Consider the following 19,175-nt stretch of genomic DNA (forward strand, 5'->3'; position numbering starts at 1 on the left):
CAATTACCAGGGCTAGGAGGTGATGCCAAAGGTCTAAAGTTGTAGTACTATAAGATGAATGAGTCTATGGGCCGGGAGTTTGGCCTAGTGGTTAAAGTGCTTGCCTAGCATGCATGAAGACCCGGGTTCGATTCCTCGGTACCTCATACATAGAAAAAGGCCAGAAGTGGTGCTGAGGCTCAAGTGGTAGAGCTCTAGCCTTGAGAAAATCCAAGGACAGTGCTCAGGCCCTGAGCTCAAGCCCAGGACTGGCAAAAAAAAAAAAAAAAAAAAAGAAGAAAAGAAAAAAAAAGATGAATGAGTCTAACTATCTAACAATCAGCATGAGAATCCTAATACCTAATAAATAGCTTGAGAACTATAATAAGTTGCAGACATCTGCTGGAATGTATACTGGAATTATACACTGGAAATTTCTACCACACTGTATTGTTTGCAATTCTCACCAAGGCTCAGTTTTTGTTTTAGTTTTTTTAATTTTTTTTCTGAGAGCTCAAAGTCTATTTCCTTTCCTTGATCTCAGTTTTTCTCTTCAAAGGAAGAATAGAAAGTATTTTACTAGATCCAAGATATGCTAGGTAGGGTTACTAGCCGAGGACAGTATAAAAGTATATTCTGTATTATACAATAGAAATTTGCTGGGCCGGGAGTTTGGCCTAGTGGTTAAAGTGCTTGCCTAGCATGCATGAAGACCCGGGTTCGATTCCTCGGTACCACATACATAGAAAAAAGTCAGAAGTGGTGCTGAGGCTCAAGTGGTAGAGCTCTAGCCTTGAGAAAGCCCAAGGACAGTGCTCAGGCCCTGAGCTCAAGCCCAGGACTGGCAAAAAACAAAGAAAGAAATTTGCTAAGGGAGATTTCAAGGGTTTACTTCACACACAAAGTGGTAAATGAGTGAGGACACATGTTTTTAGTAATCATTTTGCTATATATATGTCAAAACTTTATGATATACATCTTAAGTTTATATAGTTTTTACTTAAAAGGAAAACAGTACAGCTAGATTTTGAATGCTGACACATTCGTGTATTTATTCAACATGCCATAAGAAGTTATTAAAACTGGGCCAGAAGTTTGGCCTAGTGGTAGAGTGCTTGCCTAGCATGCACAAAGACCAGGGTTTGATTCCTCCGTACCACATCCATAGAAAAAGCTGGCTCAGGTGGTAGCTTTGAGAAAGCCCAAAGACAGTACCCAGGCCTTCAGTTCAAGCCCCAAGACTGGCAAAAAAAAAAGTTATTAAGATTAACTCAGCATTGATTTAGCATCTCTCATGTCTAAAACTGAAAAGCAGTGGAAGAAGGGCCAGAAGTTTTGCCTAGTGGTAGAGTGATTGCCTAGTGTGCACAAAGACCTGGATTCCATGCCTTGGTACTACATACATAGAAAAAGCCAGAAGTGGTGCTGTGGCTCAAGTGGTAGAGTTCTAGCCTTGAGAAAGCCCACCGACAGTGTTCAGGCCCTGAGTTCAAGCCCCAGGACTAGCACCAAAAAAAAAAAAGCAGTGGAAGAATACTGAAGACAAATAGAAAAGAAAAAAAAGAGTGATATAGTCACATAATTCAACAGGATAGATAGTGAGAATCTGATTCACAGTCAAGGAGCACCTTATCATTTATCTCATTTATATTGTTCCCTTCTTTAGATCACACTCCTGCAGAGTGGTTTCAGGGGCATGCTTTTGACTGCTTTGCTCACCACAGTGCCTAGAACATTCCTGCTTCACAGCAATTTGTACAATTACTTTTAAAAGTAAGATGGGCACCGATGGCTCATGCCTATAATCCTAGCTATAGGAGGCTGAGATCTGAGGATCTCAGTTCAAGGCCAACCCTGGGCAGGAAGATCCATGAGACTTTTATCTCCAATAATTGAGCTGAAGAGCCAACAATTTTGCTGAAAGACAGCACCTAGAGCCTGAGTTCAAGCTCCAGGATGGTCACACACACACACACACACACACACACACCAGAGAAAGGAAACAAATCAGCTGTATTAAGGAATTTTCCCCAAAATCATTCAGCAAGTAAATAGAGGTGGCCATAATGAAAGCAAGAAGTCCCCACCCCACCCCACCCCCCCACAGGAATCACTCCAACTTCTGTCTCATGAAAAGAATCCCAATGCCACTCAGAGACACTGCCGCAGTCACAGGATGGGTTCTCTTACCTCCTTTAAGAACTACATGACCAAAGGACCCTCCTCAATAAAACATCCTGTTAATAACATCCTTCTGCAGATGAGAGAAGGAAAATAAAAATAGAAAGGAAGCGAAGACTAGCCGCTCTGATCCTCACCCTAACCCTTCTCTTCTTGCCTTCAGGGAAGCAGCCTCCTGCTGTTTTGGGAAAATCTACACAGGAATGTGAAGCAAAAAGGAAACAAATGAGATCAGCCGGGATAGGAGGACAGTGAGAAATGGAAAGCCACAGTCGGGCACAGTGGCTCACGCCTGTAATCCTAGCTACTCAGGAAGCTGAGACTCGTGGCTCAAAGCCAGCCCAGTCACAAAAGTCCATGAGACTCTTATCTCCAATTAACCAACAGAAAACAAGAAGTGACTCAAGGAGTAGAGTGCTAGCCTTGAGCTGAAGAGCCCATGGTCAGCACCCAGGCCCAGAGTTCAAGCCCCATGACTAAACAAAAAAAAAAAAAAAGGAAAGCCACACACATTTCCGGAGACTGTTTCAGTTTTCTTTTCCATTTTGTACAACTTCACTGTGACATCAGCCAACACACTGGGCAGTGTTCTGGAAACTCCCATTAGGGGCCACTGGCTCCCTATAAACAGCCGTCCTGAGCTGTGGAGGGATCCTGAGATAGCAGAGCACCTGCCACATCCTGCAACTCAGGCACCATGATGTCTGCAGCAGCCCTCGCTGTCCTTCTCACCACTGCAGCCCTCTGCACAACCGCATCTGCCTCCCCATGTAAGTCTCACCCTGACGCCTCTGCCTATGGAATCAGACCACCCTCTCACCTAAAAGGCCCACCCTCATCCTACTATCCCTTGCCATGAACAGGCGATGGGGACTCTCCCAGGCCTGCTACACTGTCTGAATCCCATTAGTCACTTTTTTTTTTTTTTTGCCAGTCCTGGGCTTGGGCTTAGGGCACGAGCACTGTCCTTGGATTTTCTCAAGGCTAGAGCTCTGCACTTGAGCCACAGTACCACTTCTGGCTTTTTTCTATGTATGTGGTACCGAGGAATCGAACCTGGGTCTTTGTGCATGCTAGGCAAGCACTCTACCACTAGGCCAAACTCCCGGCCCCCATTATTTACTTTCTTATGTGCTGTTTTGTCCAAATGTCCCAGGTTCATGCATGTGCTGGCAGGGCTAGCTCAAGCAGATCCTGAAAAAAATGACTCATACCTGTCACCAGCAGAGTTTTTAAGCAACTTCTAAACCTACCAGGACAGTTCTATTTCCTTATTTTTGTATTTTTCTTTCTTCTTTTTGAGTTGTGTGTGTATACACATATGTACACTGATACCTGAGTTTAGATTCAGGACCCTGGACTCTTGCTTGGCATTTGCATTCAACATTGGTGCTTTACCACTTGAGCCAAACCTCTCCTTCCAGCTTTTGCTGGTTAATTGGACATAAGAGCCTCATGGATTTCGCTGCCCAGGCTGGCTTTGAACTCTGATCCTCAGATCTCAGCTCCCTGGGGATTACATGTGTAAGCCACCAATGCCCAGCTTCACTCGTGATATAGATGGAAAAAAAGTTAAGCTTGAGAAAGAATAAATGTCTAGTGTGTGTCAGTAGCCATTGCTCTATATGTCATCTTATTTAATGCAACTACTCTATATGCTTTTGGCATATAGAAGAGAAACCAAGGCCTGGGAGATTAGGTTAGTTGTCTAGGAAGCAAGGAAATGGGTTTTCAAGCAAGGTTCGACTGGGGAAATAAACATCACAGCCTTGCTAGGCAGTGGGAAATGAGCTTCTTATAAGTATCTGGAATGAAGTAACTTTAGGTTCTTGATTCAGAGTTCTCACTGTGGTCTGGCCAGGGGCTCCCAAGGTACCATATGTATTTTCTGGCCCCACTAAATTTCTTTTTTTTTTTTTTGCCAGTCCTGGGCTTGAGCTCAGGGCTTGAGCACTGTCCTTGGACTTTCTCAAGGCTAGAGCTCTACCACTTGAGCCTCAGCACCACTTCCAGCTTTTTTTTTTTCTATGTATGTGGTACCAAGGAATCGAACCCAGGTCTTCATGCATGCTAGGCAGGCACTCGACCACTAGGCCAAACTCCCGGTCTCTGGCCCCACTAAATTTCTGATTAAGCCACTGAGCTGCAGTTTTGAAAGGCTCTGCATAACATATCCTACATTTCAAAGAAACCAAGTTTCAAACCCACTGGGAACTCTGAAAGGAGAATAAAAGCAGAGCGCCCTAGACATGGCAGAAGGTCCAGAATATCTTGAAAGTCAGGGTAAGTTGTAATAATATGACGCAAAGGTCAAAGTGAGATTTCTAACTTCTGACAGACTCTCCTCTATGCCACTGTGTTTTTGTGACCAAATGACTGCTGAAACCTCTTTTCTATCCATCAAACTGCCCAGTGTACATTTGCAATGGATAACAGGGTTTCTTCCTTCCTTCCTCAGATGCCTCGGACACCACCCCCTGCTGTTTCGCCTATATCTCTCGCCCACTGCCTCTAACCCACGTCCAGGAGTATTTCTACACCAGCAGCAAGTGCTCCAACCTAGCAGTCGTGTGAGTCTCAGTCGCAGGGTTTTCTCTGGGGGAAACAAGGGTGAGGAAGGGATATCTCTAGTTCCCAGAGCTAATCCTCCCTCTTCTGAGGACCCCCTACCCACTTGCACCATCCTCCAGCTCCTAAAATAGCCAGGCTCCTCTCTCCATCCTTGTTACTGTGAACTTCAATCAAGCTGCACACTAGTTAATTTTCTTCCTATGAGAACTCCTATTTATACTGTCCTACCTTAAGTAAGTAAAATCAATGCTCATTTTTTCTATTCTGTGCACCAGTACTGGGGCTCAAATTTAGGGTCTTGCACTCTCACAAACCTTCTTCATTCAAGACTGGCATTCTGCCACTTGAGCCACAGATCTACTTCAGGCTTTTTGCTGGTTACTTGGAGTAAGAGTCTTTTCAGTCTAGTCTGGCTTCAACTCATGATCTGCACATCTCAGCTTCCTGAGTCTCTAGGATTCCAGGTGTGAGTCATCAATGCCTGGACAATGCTCAACTTTAAAATAATATGAGGCTGGGGCAGGGAGTTTGACCTAGTGGTAGAGTACTTGCCTAGCATGCATGAAGACCCGGGTTCAATCCCTCAGTACCACATACATAGAAAAAAGCCGGAAGTAGTACTGAGGCTCAAGTGGTAGAGTTCTAGCCTTGAGGGAAAAGCCAAGGACAGTGCTCAGGCCCTGAGCTCAAGCCCAGGACTGGCAAAAATAATAATAATAATAAGGCTGGGCACGATGGTTCATGCATGTAATCCTAGTTACTCAGGAGGTTGAGATCTGAAGATTGAAGTTCAAAGCCAGCACTAAAGACTGGGAGACTCTTAACTCCAATTAATCACTAGAAAACAGGAAGTGGGGCTGTGGGTCAGGGGTAGGGTAGTAGACTGGACCTGAAGAGCTCAAGGACCCCACCCAGGTCCAGAGTTCAAGCCCCATGACCCACAATAATAATAATAATAATAATAATAATAATATAATAATGTATAGGAACAGACTCTAAAGAGGAAGCTATAATGAGGAGCCAAGTAGGTGGAACCAACCAAAGTTATGGGTTGTTTGGCAGCATAGCTGTCTAGACCCATGTTTTTCCCACACAGAACTAGTCTCACAGCAGGCAGACAAGGAGACAGTTGGACTGACCTTCCTGACTGCAGAGGCATAGCCTCTAACTCTCAGGACTCCACATGGGTCAGCCATCACGGGGTGATGCAGCCGAATGGGTGAAGTGTTTTAATGCCGCCAGGATCTCAGGGCCCTCAACCTTTCTGAGTCATGTCTCTAGCACCAGGCCCTTGGATCTCACATTGTTCATGCCTATAATCCTAACTACTCAGGAGGCTGAGGATCACAGTTCAAAGCCAGAAAGAAAAAAAAATTCGGTGAGACTTTATCTCCAATTAACCAACAAAAAGCTAGAAGTAGAGGTATGGGTTAAATGGTAAAGCACCAGCCTGGAGTGAAAAAAAAAGCCAAGCTCGAATGTGAGGCCATGAGTTCAAGTCCCAGTACAGGCACAAAAACAAATGAATAAAGAAATGCTTATGGGGTTCCAAAAAAAGTACCCTCCCTTGCTACTATGACCATGTCCCTTTATCCTCAATCTACCTTGTACTCAGAACTGGCTGTCCCAGTCCTAACAAGGTCTCACTGTCTTCTCCTCTCCAGCTTTGTGACTCGTAAGAACCGCCAGGTATGTGCCAACCCTGAGAAGAAATGGGTTCGGCAATACATCAACTCTTTGGAGATGAGCTAGGACAGAAGACACCTTGACTCTGATCACGAACCTTGAACCTTGTGTAAACCCATCTGCTACTGTTCGCTCTTCCTGTAACTTGGGAAGCTCCTCCCCAACCCCTGCCAATCATCCCTGGAAGGACACAGATTCAACCACACCTCAGCGATTCCAGCAACCTCCTAGAATTACTGAGGCTCTGTCTGAGCAACAGAAAGTCTCCAGGCTCAGTACTTTCAGACCCTCCAGGCTATCAACCATGGCTCTGTAGCCAGAAAGGAAGTCAGCATGCCTCTTGAGACAAAGAAGGAAGATGGGGGGCTCCCACAGGAAAAAGACGCCATCTCAGGCCCTCACAAGTGCTGACCGGCAAATGTAAAATCTGTCATTAAAAGATGTTCAAGGCCATAACAGCTGGCTCCCTGATTTGATTTCTATCTTGGGGATCCTCCTTCTTCCTAAGCATTCTTTTTTTCTTTTTAAGGGTCCAAGCTTCTTGTTCTTGTCCTAACCAGCTTGAGAAGTTTCTTCCTAAATCATTCCTTAATTTATCCCTGAGAGGGCAAAGATCCTACCACCCAGTCTGGATCCTAACAGCCTCCCCTATCTGGGAGAATCGCCTCAGGGGCTAGGGCATGGCCAGGTCAGCAGGGCTGGGAGTAGAAGCTCTCTGGAAGGGAGCATGAGCAGGCAAGCAGTAAAGTAACTAAAGAGTGATTCGCTCCATGGAGGGATGGCATTCACTATATCCTCACTCTCAAGTGGCCCCCAAATGTATTTATCTACTTGCTTCTGCCCCTCAGTGTCCTCAGGCTTCAGCTGGCCCTTCCAATTTAGCGCCTCCACCTCTTACCCCTGGCACCACTCTTGTCCCAGGAACAGCATGTAGTGGCAATCCCAGAGACCTCAGATAAGGAAGAGAAGTTATTTTGTAGGTTTTTACAACAGCAGTAGCTCAGTCTGCCAGTCCCTCTCCATGAACACACACTGATGACAGATACAAGACCAAGTGCAGCTGGTATTAACTGAGCAGTGCTGGGTCCCAAGCCTTGGCCCAGCCCCATCAGTTTTCTAACCCTATGGGATATGTATTATTATTAGTTGTTTGCAGCCAAGAAAACACTTGACAAGACCGATATGACTTGTCCAAGGCCCCACAACCAGGAAGAAAATCAGTTACTACTAGTTTTTGTTGTTGTTGTTGTTTGTTTTCTTTTCTCTCAGTACCGGAGTTTGAACTCAGAGCCTTGTTATATGCTACACAAGCATTTGAGCTATGTCCTCAGTCCCTTTTGTTTTAGTTTTGCCCACAGGGTCTCACATTTTTACCCTGTCCACTCTCGGACCACCATCTTCCTAACCAGTTGAGATTACAGCTGCGAATTATCACATGCAGCTTGTGTATATCATGATGGAATCTCTCTAGCTTTCAAGGCTGTAGTTAGCCAGATAGGAACAACTTTGCCACTTTCCAGATGAGGAAAGTGAAGCTCAAAGAGGTAAAGAGGCCAGCTCAGCCCATAGGCCAATAGGTGCCAGAGGCAGAGCTCAGGAGTGGAACCTGAGTGTTCTATTTACTGAGGCAATCTGGTTGCTCGGCACCCAGAGCAATCTGGTTGCTGGTCCCTCCTGTGGCTCAGGACAATCTCTTCCACTCCCCCACAAGCCTGAGTTGTCAGCTGCCTTAGCTCAATCCAGACCCCACCCGGAGAAAAAGATGGACCCTGAAGACTCAATGGGTGCTTCTGAAGTCTTCAAATCCATGTTCCATTATCCATGGCTGGAATATCGAGACAGGGCCAAAGGTGAGGATGAAATAACAGGAACAGAGTTTGGGGCAGGGAGCTTTGAAAAGGCAAGGTTGCATGGCTTTCGGTCCCAGCCAGACATGGCACAAGAGTGAGCTTAGCAAGGGCCAGGAGTTTGGCCTAGAGGTAGAGTGCTTGCCTAGCATGCACAAAGACCCGGTTCGATTCCTCGGTACCACATACTAGAAAAAAGCCGGAAATGGTGCTGAGGCCCAGGAGGTAGAGCTCTAGCCTTGAGAAAGTTCAGAGACAGTGCTCAGGCTCTGAGCTCAAGCCCAGGACTGGCAAAAAAAAGAAAGAGAGAGAGAGAGAGACAGAGATAGAGACAGAGAGAGAGAGGTTAGCAAATGCAGGGGGAAAATCAGGGCAGGTTCACTGGATATGTTAAGCCAGTAAGATAAATATCCAGCTCCTCAGCAGTTTGCAGAGTTAGGATCCATGTCTTTCCAGCATCTTCTCCACCCACAGTCTGCTCTCCACACCAACTCGTATACCTTCTTTCTTGCCAGAATTCAGGAAAGCCATAGTTCCTGTTCACCTGCCTCTGTCCTGCTTTAAGGTAAGATCTCTTTTGCTACTCTGGGAGTTATGCCAAAGTAGCAGGGGCTGGCTCTTACCATTCAGGCCAGTTCACACAACTCTAACATTCACTCCTGGGACTGCCATTAAGGCTGGATGATCTTGGACAACAAGTTACCTGCCCTCTCTGAGCCTCAGAAGTTTCCTCTATCACAGGCAAATCCTTGACTACTCCTCTATATAGAGCTGCTATGATACAAAAGTCTATAAGGCCTGGGCTACTCAGGGAATGCTTGCTGATAGGAACCATTTTCATTCATTAGTACAGCAGTCCTCAGGGTTGCCCAATGTAATATTAAATTCTTTTTTTCCCCAGCCTTGGGGCTTGAACTCAGGAGTCTAGATATTATCCCTGAGCTTCTTTTCCTCAAGGCTATCACGCTACCACTTGAGCCACAGTGCCATGTTCTCCAAATTCTTATTATTTGGCGTGGAGATGCTTAGTTAGAGGATCTTCCATTAGGGCTGCCAGATAAAATACAGAATGCCCAATTAAATTTAAGTTTTAGATAAATCATAATTGATTTATTATATAATCATTCCTAAATACTCATGTCCTAAATATTTCATTCATTACCCCAAATCCAAATTTAGCTTGATATCTTGGTTAGGCTTTATTTTGGTGTTGCTTTTAAATCTGAAAACTCTACTCACCATGAGTTAAATGCTCCATCCTCTGTACTCACAGCCATAATTTGAAAAGTTTTGATTTTTTTCAGTCACATAGCTGGAAACCATGGGCTAAAATCTTTTTTCTGTAGTCCAGAGAAATGTGCTGTAAAAAAAGGAGACAGGGGCTGGGAGTTTGGCCTAGTGGTTAAAGTGCTTGCCTAGCATGCATGAAGACCCGGGTTCGATTCCTCGGTACCACATACATAGAAAAAAGCCAGAAATGGTGCTTTGGCTCAAGTGGTAGAGCTCTAGCCTTGAGAAAGTCCAAGGACAGTGCTCAGGCCCTGAGCTCAAGGCCAGGACTGGCAAAAAAAAAAAGAAAAAAGGAGACAGGGCTGGATCCCAGCCCAAATCCTCAATCCTCCTAAAACCTTCTCTTCAGTGGGAGCTGTAGGGTACAGTGTAGGGCTAGTGATGCATCTCAGAGGTAGAGAACTTGCAGTATTTACAAGGCACTAGATTTGATCCCAGCATAAAAAGTAAGTTTTTACAATTTTCTTCCAATTAAACAGGTGATATTTCTGAACCCCTGAGGAAGTTAACAGCATCCCTAGCACACACAGGGAGCTCAAAAATGATCTTTTCGTCACCTTTACTCCACATCAACCCCAAGCCCTGGTCTTTTCTTTTTTTATCTTCCTGGCCATATAACCTTTATAACAGGCTTTGAGATCTTAAACTAACCAACCTGTGGCTTCAAATCTCAACCTCAAGCTGGGTGCCTGGTGGTTCACACCTGTAATCCTAGTAACTCAGGAGTCTAAAGATCTGAGAATCCTGGTGGGACGCTAACCCAGAGCAGGAAAATCTGTGGGAGTCTTACCTCCAATAACTACAAAAAGCCAGATATAGAGCTATGGCTCAAATGATAGAGCATTAGTCTTGAGCAAATGAGTTCAGGGATAGCACCTAGGCCCTGAGTTCAAGCACCTGTTTTAACACAACAAAAACAACAATATTTTAAGATCAGAATCTCTCTGGATCTTCACAGCAAGACTGGAAGGGGAATTGAACAGGTCATCTTTCCCACCTTCCACCTTTTTCTCCCTCCATTCCCCCACCCCACTTTGCCCTAGCTCAAGTAAGGGCCTAGAGGACCTCTTTGACAACTCTGCCACTCGATCCTCCAGATGCCAAGGGAAGAGTATCCCCCAAGTCCAGAGGTCTGGCGGAAGCACCCCAGAAAGCCAGGCGCAGTTCCATTATCTTTCCATGACGTTCCTGAGGAGTTCACGCACTGGTTTACGCTGTTGGATAAGCGAAAACAATTCGAGGCCCTGAAGGTGTTTCAGAAAAGCAAAGAACAACCGAGGTGTGCTTTTCCTGCCTCCATACTCTTCACGTCTTCCATGTCTTCTAGGAAAGGGGAAGAAAAAGGCAAGGGTGGGTGGGGGTAGAGGAAAGTCTGCATCCAGACACTGTAGTAGAAAGGCAACTTGGCTTGATGGGTATCACTGACCCCCTCTTCTGACTTTCTCTTCTTCTATCTCTGAGCTAGGCTGAAGCTCTATGGGGCTGTAACTTGGGGTGGGGGGGGGCTTTGATCACCTGAGCAGTTTCTCACATAGGTTCTACAAAGAAGCTGTCCAGTTCATCCACGTCCCCATAAGCAAGCTGATTTCAAGACCTCTGGTGACATCAAGTTCCTTAGACCCTACTAAGGAACCCCTGAAATGGAAAAGGTTAAAGGTGAGAAGTCTGATGGGGAAGGAAAGGAGGTATCCCTACCTTGTAGAAACCCTTAGCATCCTTTAGCCTTCAGTCCTTGCCTATAAAACAGAGGGATCTGGGGAAAGAAGTCAGATTGGTTGAACTCTTTTCAATTTACAGTGCTATAGTTTTCTTTCTTCCTTCCCATTGGCTGTAGGAACTAACACAATACCTGACGTCTCCAAGAGAGGAAGAGCAGTTGTATGCTGTGCAGGTGAGAAGTAGCAAGGATGGAAGGGCATACTCATTGCTAGGAAGTGGCTGAGCTGGAAAGTGAAACAGCTATAGGTGGGTGGTGGGGATAGGTAGAGTATTCCAGCTGGTTCCAGAGGAGGGTAGTTCTGGGAGTGCTATCCAAATTCCCTTTCTCCCATCCCTTTCCTGTAGGCTCTGAGGCACCTGGGCATCAATGCCAATTTTGTCATGGAGGCACTCTGGCAGGTGGTGAGTCGGGGGCTGCAAGGAGTTCAGAAAAGGAGAAAGTGGTCTGAGGCATATAGAGGATGATGGGTACCTAAACAAACGCAAGGCTCCCAAGGATGCCAGAATGATAGGACAAGTCCCATGAATAAAGAGGATCTAGTGTGTGACATTGAAGAAAGAGCCTCCAGTGAGTGGCATGTCCCCCTGCTCTCATGCCATAGCCTCGCTAAAGAGCAGCTTGGGGAAAAGAGAAAATCCTCTTAATCTAACTGAAAAGATTCCAGACCACAAGACCACAGAAGAACTGCAACTTCCAGTTCTCTACCTTAACAAAGCTTCAGGATCACATGTCAATTTCAAATTTGGGATATTCATTCTGATTCATAATTTCACTGAAATCCTATAACAACACTAAAATCAGTGATAGTATCTGTCAGAACAACAATAAAAAAGTCTGGAAACCTACCTTGCTGCTAGATACCAGTTAGATTTGACTAAGCCTAAACTCCCAGGCTCAGTGTTCCTTCTGCTCTACCAGCCTGTCTGGATTCTGTTCATCTGTAAGCAGCAACAAGATATTCTCAAGGCTTCAGTTTCTCTTTGATAAATAAAAATTTAACACGAGTTAAAGTGCTGCATTTCCATCACTTTATGGTATGTTTCCACCACCTGTCTTTTCAATCAGGCCCAAACTGGTCCAGAGAACGTGAAATGTGAGGCCTATCGAACTCTTGCCATACTGGGTAAGTACATCCTCACCCTAGAGGAGGTACTAGATGCAGAAGTGCAGCCTTTTCCTCCTCTGGGTAAAGATAGGAGCAAGCAAGATAAAAACCCACTGCATTTGCCAGGGTCTGGGAATTGTGCTAAGTACTACTGAGTAGAAGGAAAAATAGGGTGAATGGGAGACGAGCTCTGGAAGCTACTACTCATTTGGCCAGCTGCTCTGGTGACCTGGGAGACTGGAAAACATCCTGCAACTTAGTACTCAGAGAAGGATTTTCACTGAGAGTACAATGGAATTTAATATGAATCCTCATAAAGAAGAGTTCTTGAGTCTCTGCCCTGACCTGAGGACTCTTCCTGTCCAGGTTGCCGGAATAAATATGTGATACAGGCTATCATCGATCAGTTAAAGACTCCAGATATGTGTCAAAAGATGGAGACTCTGAGAGGGCTACGAGTGGCTTTGAACTCCTGGGCTGCTGTCCCTAATGACAAGGTGACAAGAGAGGAGGAAACTTGGTGGGTTTGGCTGGGGGTTGGGTCAGGAAGACTCTATTAATAGAGGAAGAACTCTACAGAGCTCTCTGTAGAGTTGAACAGCAGCATGTATCACTCCCTCCGTGGAGAACCTCTGAAAAGGCAGCTTTCAGAGATAAAGATTGTTCATATTTAAAATACAGTAATTGTTTGCTGAATGGTTGGAGAGACTAACACCCAACCTGCATTCTTTAAATGGTAGCCATAATAATCATTTCTAAAACAACCTATTTGAGCAAAATCTCTTGTCAACAGAAGACAGGAGTCAAGCAAGTCCTCTGACACTACTCAGTCCCCTCTGTGTCAGGATTCTCTTTGATCCCATTACGGCTCCATGTGAGAAAGAACCCATCACTCATCTCCTTATTGAGTGAATAAATCTAAGACAGCTATCACATGTCAGGCATCATCATAGGCCTTGGGATAAACTGGTCAATCAAACAGGCAAAGATCCCTGTCCTAGTGGAGCTTACATTCTTGTAGGCAACACAATAAACAATACATTTAGAAAATTGGGTACTATTTCACAAAGGACAGGAAAAATGAAGTAACCGGAGGACAGTTATTAGGGATGCTGATGAGGGGTGGAGGTGGTTTGTACTTGATATTAGATAGGAGTCTCGTTTAGAGACTACATTTGAACAAAAACAGGAAGATGAGGGGGTTAGTCTCATAGATCCCTGAGAGGGATCAGTCAATGCAAAGATAGGAGGTGAAGTTCAGGACAAAGAAGTTAATAGGAGACTAGCTCACATGTCTTTTGGCCTACTTCAGTAACTGGGCTTTTACTCTGAGCGGGACAGGGAGTTGTTGGAGGTTTTTAAGCAGAACAATACCATGATTTTATATTTTAAAAGTGTAGACTAGAGGAAGCCTGGTTCCGGTGGCTCACGCCTATAATCCTAGCTACTCAGGAGGCCAAAATCTGAGGATCATGGTTCAAAGCCAGCCTGGGCACAAAAGTCTGTGAGAGGGCTGGGTTTTGGCCTAGTGGTAGAGTGCTTGCCTAGCATGTACGAAGATCCGGGTTCAATTCCTTGATACCACATACATAGAAAAAAGCTGGAAGTAGTGCTGTGGCTCAAGTGGTAGAGCTCTAGCCTTGAGAAAGTCCAAGGACAGCTCTCAGGCCCTGAGTTCAAGCCCAGGACTGGCAAAAAAAAAAAAATCCATGAGACTCTTATCTCCAATTAACTTCCAGAAAATAAGTAGCACTGTGGCTCAAGTGACAGAGCACTAGCCTTGAGCTGAAGAGCTCAGGAACAGAGACTAGGCCCAGAGTTCAAGCCCCATGGCTGACAAAAAATAAAAGTATAGGACAAAGCACTAACACTTGCTGTCTTCTCAGAGGCTTCAGGTGGAGAATGAAAAAGAGCTGGTATGCATGCTGAAGGTGCTCATGAAAAAGCCATTGAGTGAAACCACCCTGGAAGCAGCTCTGTGCTTGGGTTTCCTGAGGCCCCATAGCAACACAGCCCAAGAGTTTTTGCTGAATTGTCTGCACCAAGGGCCCAAGACTAATCAGATGAAGGTACAGGGAGTGGGAGTTGGTGGGGGGGGGGTGGAATTAGGCTTTCTAGGAGTACCCAAAAAAATAAAGACTAGTTGTTGGCTGGGGTGGAGTTTGAATCCTGGCATCCTCATCCCAAACTAAATAAGCTTCAGCTAGGGGACCACGGGGTCCTCTGTATGTTTATAAATACACACCTGTATGAGTATAGGATTATGTGCACAACAGAAGCATGCACAGCTGTGCACAGGTGCACATGACAACTTGTTTACACTCAAGAACCAATGAGGCAGAAGAAAGGATCTCACCTGTTCCCAATGAGTTCTAGGCCTAGCCCTCAAGTGCACCCCTGTACACCCTGGTCCATCTCATCCTTCATAGGCACTGAAGATGTTGATAAAGATTATGCAGGTGCACTCTGCTGCAGTCACCAGGGCCATTCTTGATCAGATGAATTCTTCTGTAGCCATTGAGGTAAGCTGTGCGTTTCCTTCCTCGGCACTAGGACAGGACTGGAAGATGAGAAGCCTTTCTTTCATATCCCTGCCTCCTTCCCTGTTCCCACTAGGACCGATATGAAGCCACTGAGATGCTCAAGATCATTGGGCTGGAGCGAATCCAGCAACAGGGGCTAGAAAAATTCACATTTAACCTGCTCAAGATGAAGACCTACAATGATCCCTTCCTTGTAAGAGCACAGCTCCCAAACCCAGGAAACTCTGTACTTTTCTCCCTTCTTGTGAGATGTTGGCTCCCATCATACCCCATCTCTAATATTACATTCATCTTAATCTACACTTGGTTCCCCTAATGCCGTCAATGATTTCAAGCCACCTGTTTTCACTTGGGCAGTTTCTCAACATAAATGCCTCATCTAATACTATTTATCCCCTGCCCTTTTACCTGTTAAAATGCTATTGGTCCTTCAAGATCAGTCCAAATGGCACTTCATCGGAAACTTCCAAATAACTAATCATACTCAGGTTTGCCTTCCTCTGTGTTACAGAACAACGGCACTTCTACTTTTCTAAAATGCTAAATGTGTTTTACTCCAGCATAAAACCTTTCAGTGGCTTCCAGTGACAGTGTCCCTTAGGGCAGCTTACTTTGAAACTTGAGTCTTGCTTACCTTTCTAATTGTGGGGTGTGTGTGTGTGTGTGTGTGTGATTTCGTGTGTGTGTGTGTGTGTGTGTGTGTGTGTGAGAGAGAGAGAGAGAGAGAGAGAGAGAGAGAGAGAGAGAGAGAGAGAGATTTTGTGTGTCTATGTGATAACAGTGGAGCTTAAGCTCAGCCAGGGCCAGGGGCCAGGGCAGTCCCTTAGTTTTTCCCTCAAGGCTGGCACTCTACTACTTGCACCACAGCTTCACTTCTGGCTTTTTGCTGGTTAGTTAAAAAAAAGTGTCTCGGACTTTCCTGCCTAGGTTGGTTCAAACTGTGATCTTCAGATCTCAGCCTCCTGAAGTAGCTAAGATTACACAGGCATGAGTTACCAATGCCCAGCTAAAGCTGTCTAGCTTTAGCTGTGTCCATTCTCCCCCTCAGAGCCATATACCAGCTATGCTTTGGGTGTCTATGTCCCAGTATGATTGCTGAGTGCTCTGAAGAACCCATCTGATGGCCATAATGAATCAAACTATTTTCAGCTCCTCACCCTTAGTGTTTTCTACTGACTCTAGGATTTTTATATATCTCCTCCTCCCACCCCCACCCCATACACATTTCTGCCAAGAAAATCTGTTTTCTGCAACCCAATCTGCATTAACTTCTATTCTTCAAGTTCCAACAGAGGCACTACTTCTCCAAGAATCTTCCCATACCCAAGACTAATGCAAGAAACCTTCCTGTATGCCTTGTACACAGTTCTGTAATTACTTGTCTGTTGCCTCCACCTGAGAGTATGAGCTCCCCCAAGGCAGGGACCCCTGTAGAACAAAACAGTAAGTGCTTAATAAAGGTTCATAAAGAACATATTGTAAAACCTTGTATTTCTTCTGTGCCACACTTGGCCCCTCTGCAGGCTATGAGGAAGGCTGTGGCTGAGGTGGTGGAAGAGTTCAAGATGAAGCCTATGATGATGAGTATGGCCGAGGTGTGAGTAGCCTGATCTGGAGGCTTTGAGGGCCAAATCCCGGGTGGTGGGATGAGAACACTTGTGATTGGCTGAGAGCTCACTGTTGTTAGCCAGTTCACTTTTCGACTCCTAAGTTTTACTCCTTCTTAAAAAAAAAAAAAAAAAAAGCAGCAGTTCATAATACCACTCAAAGGAATTTTCTTTAAACATAAAGTTCTACACAGATGAGTCCTGATCAATATTTAATGTCCCACAGCAAATTCTAGCACCTGCTTTCCCCATTCCAACACTTTCCTAACTATAGAAACAAAGTGAATTTTAGATCACTCAGCATTATACCCAACTCACTCTGGATCTGAGAAGCAAGCAGCCTCGCCCCTCCTCTTCACCTCTTAATTGGATAACATACTTCCTTCTGCACAGAGAGCTGATGAATCCAGATGCCATTACACGCCAGAAAGCAATCATCTCTTTGGTAAGGCAGGCTCTGCTTTTTTGGTCGGTCATGGGGCTTGAACTCTGGGCCTGGGCACTGCCCCTAAACTCTTCAGCTCAAGGCTGCTGCTCTACCCCTGGAGCCACAGCCTCATTTCCCATTTTCTAGTGATTATTTGGAGATAAGAGTCTCATATTCTTTAGTCTTGGGCTGCTTTTGACCACGATCTCAGCCTGCTGAATAGCTAGGATTACAAGCCTGAGCCACCGTGCCTGGCTCAGGCTCTGCTTTTCTGAGCTAATTTTGGTTCAGGAAATTGAGCAGTCACCAAGTGGAAGAAAAGGTTGTATTCAAACCAGTCTGGGGAGGCTGTCTGCTGCAGAATTCTAGCCCTATCAATTCAATATAATCTTTTCTTCGGGTTTCAAGGCATGTGGGCAAGGCTAGAGGATAGAAGATGGGTATCAAAGATATGATTAGATGTTTTAGAATGTTTTGACTTTTCCTGGTAAATAATGAGAACTGGAATGCCAAGTGACAAGCGCTTGAAAGGGGAAGGATGATGTCTTTGCAAGGCTGGTCACTTAAGCAGGCTCATTCTGCATCTGCCAGGGTGTCCTGGGGACCAGCAGTCCACAAGTGTTCCACTTGCTCCTGGATATGCTAGATGTAGAAAAGAACCAGAAGGTGAAGAAGAGTGTAAGGCCTTCCTCGATCCTACCCCCGTTCTCCAAGTCTTTCCCATTCATCTCATTGGTTCCTTATCAGCAAAGGGGAGACTCTGTACCTTAACATCTGGCTCCTTGGGACAATAATGTTATGTGGATAGCTTCCCTTGGGTGGGTCTGTCTGTCTGTCTGTCTGTCTGTCTGTCTGTCTGTCTGTCTCTCTCTCTCTCTCCCCCCCCCCCTTGCCCTCTTCTCCTACTAGCCTAAGCCAAACCCCTGGACCTTTGTTTCAATGCAGCTACAAGAAACATTACTCCTTTGGGCCTCCATCTACCCCTGGGTCCAAAGGAAGCTGAAGAACAAGATTTTCTTCGTCTCTGAGGTATCTCACACCAGTGAGGTGAGAGAGCCTACAAGGTTCCGTAAAGAGCCTGAAGACCTCCTAGAAGATTTAAACATCCAAGACTTTCGACGTGCAAAGCTGAACCCTCTGCTTATTTCCCAATTCTGCAACAAGGAAGGAAAAAGGAAAAAGTTACCTGCTTTCCCACCCTGTTTCTCGAAAAAACAACAAAAACAGAGGTCACAGACCAAGAGACCTAGGCAGTCCATAAGCAGAAAACAAGCCTACAAATTGTGAGTTCTACTCTCTCTCATGAGAAAACAATCCAGGTTTCTCTTTCACAAATAAATATCATTACACTACCACAGGACTGCTGTTTTCTCCTTGCTTCTGGTGGGTATTCTAGGTAGTCATATGTCCTTCCACAAGAGGAAAGAAGATATAGCCAATGCTGCTCTATACAGATAGCTTGCCCCTGAATCATTCTTGTCTGGGTTCAGAATTTGATGACAAAGCCAGAGTGAACCTAGAAAAAACCCTAAAGAAAATGCTAGGGAGTCTATTGGACAACTTTAATTTCCTCTAACGTGCTCACCCACCACAATATACACATACCCAAGGTGACCAGGAGAGATGAAAGCTTTTTTTCATTACCTTGAGATAGGATCTCAACTACAAAGTACATGCTGATCTCAAACTCATGAGCCTCCATCAGCTTCCTGAGAGTTAGGATACTACCAAAACATTTTCAAATGAAAACTGAAAAAAGTAACTCCCCCTAGTCCTGTGTAGCTGCTACCTTTTATCTCTCTTATCACCCCATCCCTATTGCCCTTTATAACAAAGGTTATTGAGCTAAGTATGGTGGCACATACTGTAATTATATGTTCTCCAGAGACTTAAGCAGGAAAATATCAATTAGAGGCCAGTGTGAACAAGTGAACAAGGTAGTAAGGCCGTGTGTGTGTGTGTGTGTGTGTGTGTGTGTGTGTGTGTGTGTGAGACAGAGAGAGAGAGAGAGAGAGAGAGAGAGAGAGAGAGAGAGAGAGAGAGAGAGAGAGAGAGAGAGAGAGAGAGAGAGGGAGAGAGAGAGAGAGAGGGAGAGTGTGTGAGTGGGGGGGTCTGGAGTCTCAACACAGGAATTCCTGCTTGCTAAGTAGGCACTCTACTACCTAAGATGTTCCCAGAAAGAACAAAAGAAGAAAGCTTAGAGTACTTGCCTAGCATGT

The 19,175-nt window shown here is 45.2% G+C and overlaps 2 protein-coding genes across 2 annotated transcripts; both read left to right on the forward strand.

The window, feature by feature from the left end:
- The first annotated feature begins 2,652 nt into the window (after positions 1 to 2,652).
- Positions 2,653 to 6,867, forward strand: Ccl5 (C-C motif chemokine ligand 5). The gene is made up of 3 exons (XM_090351767.1): positions 2,653 to 2,930; positions 4,619 to 4,730; positions 6,396 to 6,867. Exons 1-3 carry the CDS (start codon positions 2,858 to 2,860, stop codon positions 6,481 to 6,483), a joined length of 273 nt encoding a protein of 90 aa, XP_090207893.1. The 5' UTR covers positions 2,653 to 2,857; the 3' UTR covers positions 6,484 to 6,867.
- Positions 6,868 to 8,088: 1,221 nt separating this feature from the next.
- On the forward strand, positions 8,089 to 18,295 carry Heatr9 (HEAT repeat containing 9). Its single transcript, XM_090351768.1, has 15 exons — positions 8,089 to 8,267; positions 8,780 to 8,829; positions 10,652 to 10,833; positions 11,078 to 11,210; positions 11,389 to 11,445; positions 11,619 to 11,675; positions 12,340 to 12,397; positions 12,746 to 12,876; positions 14,266 to 14,448; positions 14,809 to 14,901; positions 14,996 to 15,115; positions 16,446 to 16,519; positions 16,923 to 16,974; positions 17,548 to 17,622; positions 17,902 to 18,295. Exons 1-15 carry the CDS (start codon positions 8,180 to 8,182, stop codon positions 18,241 to 18,243), a joined length of 1,695 nt encoding a protein of 564 aa, XP_090207894.1. The 5' UTR covers positions 8,089 to 8,179; the 3' UTR covers positions 18,244 to 18,295.
- Positions 18,296 to 19,175: the final 880 nt, after the last annotated feature.

Source organism: Megascapheus bottae, chromosome 17 (assembly GCF_031878675.1).
Source record: "Megascapheus bottae isolate mThoBot1 chromosome 17, mThoBot2.hap1, whole genome shotgun sequence".
NCBI lineage: Eukaryota > Metazoa > Chordata > Mammalia > Rodentia > Geomyidae > Megascapheus > Megascapheus bottae.